This window comes from Anolis carolinensis, chromosome 6, assembly GCF_035594765.1.
Source record: "Anolis carolinensis isolate JA03-04 chromosome 6, rAnoCar3.1.pri, whole genome shotgun sequence".
NCBI lineage: Eukaryota > Metazoa > Chordata > Lepidosauria > Squamata > Dactyloidae > Anolis > Anolis carolinensis.
This window is the reverse complement of record NC_085846.1, coordinates 88,672,154-88,681,026: the sequence shown is the minus strand read 5'-3', so window position 1 is coordinate 88,681,026 and position 8,873 is coordinate 88,672,154. Positions and strand designations below refer to the sequence as shown.

Sequence of the window (8,873 nt, the reverse complement as noted above, 5' to 3'; positions counted from 1 at the left end):
TTATGGGATGCTGTTTCATCTTAATTTGTTGCGTAAAATGATGGTGCAGTTGCAATTTTGTATATTAGGTACAAAATTGTTCTCTGAGTGCAGATCACCATGAAGGCAAACCAGCACCATCCACACACAGCAGTGGAAGACAAAAATGAATGATTAAAAACCCAGTCATTTTTTGCAATCTTTTAAAAGAAGACCTTTATGTGGGAGTTTGGGAAGACAGGAATATATAGATATTTATTTCCTGTATGCCCTGGATATCATACAAGCAGACCTTTATGAAACTGTAATTTAATACATGTCATTCTTAAGTGCATTATGATCTGAAATTGAATAAACAACCAATAAAAATGTTCTGTCTGTTCTGATTTATGTTTATCTGTCACTGGCATCACTGGTTCAACATCTCCCTTTTCTACCATCAGGATGGCTTTGCATGATACAGGTAATGTACCAATGGGCCATGATGCCTAAAGATATATGGAGCCAAAGGTGACAGGGCTAAAGATTAAGGACCTCTTGGGTTACATTTACACTGTAGAATAAATACAGCTGAAGTCCCTGGTGGAGCAATGGGTTAAATCCACGTCCGGCAGGACTGCTGACTGACAGGTTGGCGGTTCAAATCCGGAGAGAGCGGGTGAGCTCCCTCTGTCAGCTCTAGCTCCCCACATGGGGACATGAGAGAAGCCTCCCACAAGGATGGTAAAACATCAAACATCCCTGGGCAACGTCCTTGCAGACAGCCAATTCTCTCACACCAGAAGTGACTTGCAGTTTCTCAAGTTGCTCCTGACACACACAAAAAAATAAATAAAAATAAATACAACTTGATGTCACTTTAGCTACCATGGTTCAATGCTAGGAAATTCTGGGAGTTGTAGTTGAATGCATCACCAGCATTCTTTGGCAGATAGACTAAAGGCCTAGTAAAACTACAATTTCCAGGATTTCACAGCATTGAACCATGGCAGGCAAAGTAGTGTCAAACTGCATTAATTCCACAGTGTAGATGCACCATTGATTACATAGCACAATAACATCATTCATTAACTTTTGGAAGTACAGTAGAGTCTCACTTATCCAACACTCGTTTATCCAACATTCTGGATTATCCAACGCATTTTTGTAGTCAATGTTTTCAATACATCGTGATATTTTGGTGCTAAATTCGTAAATACAGTAATTACTACATAGCATTACTGCGTATTGAACTACTTTTTCTGTCAATTTTGTTGTATATCATGATGTTTTGGTGCTTAATTTGTAAAATCATAACCTAATTTTAATTTAATAGGCTTTTCCTTAATCCCTCCTTATTATCCAACATATTCGCTTATCCAACATTCTGCCGGCCCGTTTATGTTGGATAAGTGAGACTCTACTGTAACTACTATTCTCATAGTAGTGTATTCATAAGGGAAGGCAAATGGATTTTCTGAGTGCCCATCCTTCACATAATATAGCACTCTACTATCTTGATGTGAGCTATTTGTCTCATAATGAAAAGAATTTTGGAATAGCTTGGTCTCCAAAGAAGCATCAGACCCATTATTTTGATGAAAGACCTGCTCTGGATGGTGATTTTCCTGAGCTGGATCAAAAAAGGTTCTTATATTTTTGGACCCACCTTAAGATTGACACAATGGGTGCTATTATCATGCTACTTTCTCTACTAACATGTCCTAATTCACATGAACGGATTCCTCCATGCTTCCTTGCAACTTGACAAGAACAAATAAATATTGGAAGAATGAGAAATCATTTTTATGTCTAAGGGAATGTCCTTTCCACCTTTCTGTCCTTTTTACCCCTTGGCTGTAAACAAGGTCAGAGTTTTGGAATTCCCTCCCAATATAAACAGCAAAAGTCTTGCTTACTCATCATTGTTCCTGAGCAGTTGAAGAAGACAGAGCAAGTGGAGTACTTGGAAGGGACAGAAGAAGGTAATGTGGAAGCCTTGTTTAGAGTCCTCCAATTTTAGGCAGATGAATTGCATAGGATAAATAAGGAGTGTGGGACAAGCATATAATCCTGTTCTGAATTCAAAGAAAAAGAACAACTTTGGGAAGGGAAAGTGGGCCTTTAAAAAAAGATTGTTTGGAAAGGAGAACACATATGCTGTCCCATCGGGGAGATAGGGCGGCACACGAATAAACTATTATTATTATTATTATTATTATTATTATTATTATTATTATTATTATTACTACTACTACTGCTACTACTACTACGAGGGGTGTCAGCTGTGATACATCCATGTTTGGTGGTCAATCCTACTGGAATCAACCAGGTTGACTCTGGTTTAAACGTAAAGATTTCTAATTGAAAACTGGAATGTGTGTGTGTGTCTATATATATACAGTAGAGTCTCACTTATCCAAGCCTCGCTTGTCCAAGGTTCTGGATTATCCAAGCCATTTTTGTAGCCAATGTTTTCAATATATTGTGATATTTTGGTGCTAAATTTGTAAATACAGTAATTACAACATAACATTCCTGCTTATTGAAGTACTTTTTCTGTCAAATTTGTTGTATAACATGATGTTTTGGTGCTTAATTTGTAAAATCATAACCTAATTCAATGTTTAATAGGCTTTTCCTTAATCTCTCCTTATTATCCAAGATATTCGCTTATCCAAGCTTCTGCTGGCCCGTTTAGCTTGGATAAGTGAGACTCTACTGTATATATGATTTTTCATGGGGATATATATCATTTTGCTTTCAGGGGCTTGAGGCACTTCATTTTGAACCTCCCCACTTATATCTGTATTTATATGGGAAGCTTGAAGCAGTAGAAAACATCTTTTTTTTTCTGGATATACTTAGTATGATAGAATGTTTTGAAATGTTCTGAACTGGATTGATCTCCCTCCAGGACTCTTGGTTAAAATAGTGTTCTGGGTTGCTCTTTTCCTCTAGTTTTCTTATAAGATGCTGTTAACTGAGGAAAAGAACATAGTATCCTTGGTGGTGTGGTGTCTCTGCATGACGTCTCTCCTGTTTTATATAAACAGCATTGGATTAAATTACCCCTAGCAAAATTTAATTGAACTTTAGAAGGCTATATTGGGAAGGTTGGGACAAGTTAAGATATTATTTTATGCAAGTACGGAGGACAGACCACAGGTAATAAAAGAATTTCAATTATGTAAATGTGGTGGCTTATTTCAATAGATTTAAAAGGAAAGATCAAAATATACAAATCTGGCCTAGAAAGGCAGTCTCAGCTCTGCAATTATAATTGTGAAGAAGAACTGAATATGGGGCTAAATTCAGCTGTTTTAATAAGCGAATGGTTTCACTTGGTCTTCTCGAAGTATGACTAGAATTGTATCCATTTTCTTCATTTTTGTATTTCCTCCACATCTTGCATTTGGAGTGGATTCGGATACCATACTTCACAAGATAATGGGATGTGTGACAGTATATCCATTTCCCAAGTAAGCTTAGGTCTTTTCAGACAATGCATATCCTTATCCAAGTGGGAAATAAAGCCCAGTTATATTTGGGCAATCCTGATATCTTTCCTTAAGGAAGAACTTATGTTGTACAGAAGCTGATTACTTACACCACTCAAAGCATTTTGCATGCAGTAAAATGTGGAACTCTTCTATAGTATGTCTTTTGTTATTCTGTGGTGCTCATGACAAGTTCAAGAAGGATAGACTTGATTTTCACACTTGTGTAATTTTGAAATCTTGTTCATTATTTGCTATTCTTGAAAATATTCCCACGTTGACAGTCACAGTGTAAAGAAATTCTACAGACTTCTATTTCACTGGAAACTTCACTAGCTGACTGTGTTTCCCCCTCTTTATTCTTTTTCCACAAGGAGCTGCCTGTCATTGCTATCCATTGAGTTTTACTAAAGGTAAGGATGCAAATCATTTACTACTGTAAAGCCAAATAATTATAGAATTCAGATCCAGCATCCCTTATTGGAAATTCCAAAATACTTCAAACTCCCAAATTGTCCACTGAGACAATGACAGTTTTGTTTTCTGTTGGTTTAATGTATGGAAACTTTGTTTCAAATACAACATTATTAAAAATAGTGTTTATAAAATTGTAAGATGTTAATGAAACATGAATATATTTTGTGTTTCAACTTGGTCCCATCTACAAGATATCTCAATATGTTTGTATCTACAACTACCGTTATTCCAAAACAAAGAAAATCTAAAATCCAAAACACTTCTGGTTCCAAGAATTTTGAATAAGGGACATTTAACCTGTACTTTGGGATATCTGAATTCCAGGAGAATTCTACCTATAATTCTCCCCTGAATGGAGTTTTCTAAGCATTGGACAACCTCCCCCCACCCCTTTTACCAATAATTACAAATATCCTTTTCAAGATTCTCACTTGGGAGACTTGTTTCCAAATCACTACTGCAGTTTATGTGGACTTATACATTGTTGAATTGTGGTTATCAAACATTTGCAACATTAAGTTTTCAGAAGTTTACAGATTATCCGGTATTTATGAGGTCCACAAAATGAGAAAAAAGATAGGAACTTGGAAAACATATTATTTGGACTACAGGGAAAAATCTTCTGTGCCAACTGGGGACTTGTGATAGTTGCAGTCCAAAATATGAGTATAACTTCCCCAGGCTCCGAGAAAGGGATAATGTATGAATTAGATTTTGGACTTCATTCCCCCCCCCCAAAAAAGGGGGGGACAGAGGAATCATCTTCTTTATGTGACATTTCATGGGGTTCCGTCTTTAAAGAAGATGGGGGGATTTACTTACCCTCATCACACAGGATCACTTCCTTCCCTTTCTAGCGCAACCATTTCAGGGATACCAGCACACTTTTTAAATCAGGCATCTTTTTGAAACGGCACTTAAAATGGGATCGTTCCCCTTAAGTCCCGACACTTAAAGGAGACAGACACTCTTTCCAAAATACTTCTTTCAATGGGACTCAAACTATCTTTTAACTACTAATGGAAATAGAAAACGCATTAGCAGACGACCTACACTGAAACATCACAAAGTAATTGGAAAAATCCACCACTTCTCATCACAAGGGAAAACAGCCCTCAACACAAGGGTAAAGCATTTCTATGCACAGGGAAAGGAGTAGAGTCAATGTTTGCCCCCTTTTTTTGAAATGCTCCTGTTTGTACACACTGTGGAAACAGAGTCCCATGAGCAACCACTGCAAGCAATCCTGCATTATTTGATGGACTTTATAGGAGTCTGTCTTTGAAGTGTAACAGAGGAAAACTTCCATGTGATAAGGTTCTATGAGGCATATTTTTGAATTCTCATTCCTATGAGTGGGGAGAAATAAACTTGAATAATTTCTTTACATTCAATATCAAACAATATTTGTGTCCTGCCCGTGTCCCAGTGTAAGACTGGGATCCAAGGCCAGTCAAATTATTTTGTCTTTTATGCCAGAAAACGCCATAAGCACTTTCTATATAGCAAATATGTAATAGTAACTAACCATGTCTTTTTATAGCATTCCAAATTGGTTGTCTAGTGATAGGACCATTTAAAAGATGTGAAATCATTACAAAATGAATTCGTTTCTGGCAGCTGTAAAGAGTCAAGAAGATAGCATTATGGAAATTGTAGATTTGTAACAAACATTAAGGATAATGAAAGAAGGATAGTGTGGCATGTAACATAATTTTGTAAATTACCAGAACCCCACCCCTTTTTTATTTCAGGTTCTCAAGAAGAAAATGACTGTCTCAATCGCTTTGTTTGCACTCTTTTGTGTTCTGCCATTCACCTTCTCCAGTTCTGTCATTCATTACACAAGTTCCATGGGGATATGTGGGGATAAATGTGATTATCATGGCTATAAATACACTTGGTGCAAACAACATGGTGGAAATGGGAAAGATTGGGACTATTGCTCCTTAGAGGAAGGTTTGGCTTCTTCAGGCAAAAAATGTTCCACATCTTGTGATTCTTTTGGGGGCTCCTACCGTTACTGCTACCTTGAAGATGGAGGATGGGATTACTGTGGATTGCACAAGATGCAGGATTTCCTTGAATACTCCCAGGGGAATCACATCTGTCTCAAGAACTGCAGAGCAACTCAAGGTTCTTTCCATTGTGAAACGATCTATGGTCTTCAACGCTGCTCTCCATTCCATGACATAACTCCTACTGGCTTGCCTTGCCACAACAACTACCGTTGCGCTAAATATGGACACTCCTCATATCGCTGCCTCATTGATGACAACAAATCCATGTGGGACCATTGCGGACAGAAAAGCTTGGATGGGTGTGTTTGGGTTTCCTATGAGAGCAATTCTTCCCAAGTAGAGGTCTGCACACTTTCCAACACCCTGAAGGAAGGCAAGGTCATCTTCCGCAGGGAAAGGCGGGACAACATGCTCCCTCCTACCAAGGAGGAATTCAAAAATGCTGTCCACCTTATTGATAAAATCATGTCAGTCACAAGTCACCCTGATTCTGGTCCTCAGGGAACCATTAATTTCCATAAGCAGGAAGATATATTCTGCAAGGGCATCAATTATACCAGTGTGGAACTGCACATAAAATTATCCGATGAAACCACCGAGCCCATTGCACATGTTGTTTTCCCAGCATTCCTGAACTCTGCTCATCTTTTGCGCCTAGCATTTTACACTAGTCTCCACAGCACTTTTCATCCACCTGCCTATACCATTGCTGTGTCTTTTGATGAGCCAATGTTATGTTCTACTGACCATCAGTAACCTTTGGCCTGATTATCTGGTTTGTATATCTTATAGTAATTTGTATTTGACATCTATGCAGTTGCTGCTTTGCCATACTGTACTGTCATCGCTGTATTTACCAATATTTGTGGATGCTTTCACTTCCCTTCCCCTTACCGCAATGTTATGTGCAGTGTTAAATCTTTCAGTTGTTGGGCTAGGTCCAACTGCAGTTGTCATCAAGTAACAATCTTCAGTTATGTTCATAAGTATGAACTACTGACACCTGTAGCTATGCTCAAAAAAGAGTATATAGTATAATGCATACAGTGAGACCTTTTACGATTTCCCCAGCTTTGGAGGGTATCCTTTGTAATCGCTTCTCATGAAAACTACCTGATATTAATGGAATTAATAAAAACTTACTATTGCAATATGAAACTGACTACTGTGAGATCTTAATGCATCTGTTATCTATATACTATAACATTTTTGATATGTACTTTACTTACTTTGAACACCTTGACTTTCCATGATTTTTGTGACACTATATCCATCAATGCCTCAAGTGCTAGCTCTGCCTCAAGTGCTAAGTTCAAGTTCATGCCTCAAGTGCTAGCTCTGATTCTGGGTCTATTTGATCTGCTGATTCCAAAAATGCAGCAGTTTCCCCCATAAGCTCTAGTTTTTGAGATATAGAACATATCCCAAATATCAATCACCGTTTGCTTTTTGACAGAAAATCATGATGACCATATTTAAGAAGCTAGAGCTGAAGTACTCCATTCAATGCAGTTTTTGATCAATACTCTAAAGAAATCCAGGAACAGACTTAAAAGTCAAAACACCAAGAAAAAATGGTTTTTGATGATCTGTGCAATTTTTCTATATGCATGCAGAAAAAATGCAATGCAAAGATACAGAATGGGGGACCCCTGGCTCGACAGCAGTAAGTGTGAAAAAGATCTTGGAGTCCTCGTGGACAACAAGTTAAACATGAGCCAACAATGTGATGCGGCTGCTAAAAAAGCCAACGGGATTTTGGCCTGCATCAATACGAGTATAGATCCAGGGAAGTCCTGCTCCCCCTCTATTCTGCCTTGGTCAGACCACACCTGGAATACTGTGTCCAATTCTGGGCACCGCAGTTGAAGGGAGATGTTGACAAGCTGGAAAGCGTCCAGAGGAGGGCGACTAAAATGATCAAGGGTCTGGAGAACAAGCCCTATGAGGAGTGGCTTAAAGAACTGGGCATGTTTAGCCTGCAGAAGAGAAGGCTGAGAGGAGACATGATAGCCATGTACAAATACGTGAAGGAAAGTCATAGGGAGGAGGGAGCAAGCTTGTTTTCTGCTGCCCTGCAGACTAGGACGTGGAACAATGGCTTCAAACTACAGGAAAGGAGATTCCACCTGAACATCAGGAAGAACGTTCTCACAGTGAGGGCTGTTCGGCAGTGGAACTCTCTGCCCCGGACTGCGGTGGAGGCTCCTTCTTTGGAGGCTTTTAAGCAGAGGCTGGAAGGCCATCTGTCAGGGGTGCTTTGAATGCGATTTCCTGCTTCTTGGCAGGGGGTTGGACTGGATGGCCCATGAGGTCTCTTCCAACTCTACTATTCTATGATTCTATGATTCTATAGCTGATGCCTTCCTTGAGGCTCAAGTGGAAACAGGTAAATATGTGCCCAGTTTTGGCAAACATAAAAGTTTAAAACTGAAAAACATCATTGTCTATCTCTTAACTTAATAATTTGGCTCCTCTCCCTGTGTTTTTATGAGCAGAGAAAACTGTGCTTCAGCTTTCAGGTTAAGCAGGAAAAATGTATAATCTCAAAGCACAAAATAGAAAAATATAAAAGAAACCAGAACTGACAACCTCATCACATAGGCTTTAAATCCCGTCCTAGGACGCTGCTGAGATGCAGCCAGGACGGAGTTCATCAGAGCCCATCACATGATGCAGGGCTACTTCTGGTGGGCTCCATGCCTGCTTTGTACATGCCTCATCCCCAAGGACAGTGGTGACTACCTGCATTCTCATAAATTGAGCCAGGGACAGCTCAGGATCAAGCCTGGGACAGATGGGTTTCCGCATGTGATGGTAAGGGTGTGCTGCTTGATGGTTTTCCCCACTGCCAAATGGATTTCCCACACTCTCATAATGTAAAGAATTTTGGAATGGCTTGGTCTCTAAAGAAGCA

The 8,873-nt window shown here is 39.1% G+C and overlaps 1 protein-coding gene across 1 annotated transcript; it reads left to right on the top strand.

Moving 5' to 3' along the window:
- Positions 1-887: 887 nt before the first annotated feature.
- On the top strand, positions 888-7,114 carry LOC103279122 (uncharacterized). The gene is made up of 2 exons (XM_062983842.1): positions 888-1,943; positions 5,690-7,114. The coding sequence occupies exon 2, from the start codon at positions 5,705-5,707 to the stop codon at positions 6,710-6,712; it is 1,008 nt and encodes a 335-aa protein (XP_062839912.1). The 5' UTR covers positions 888-1,943; positions 5,690-5,704; the 3' UTR covers positions 6,713-7,114.
- Positions 7,115-8,873: the final 1,759 nt, after the last annotated feature.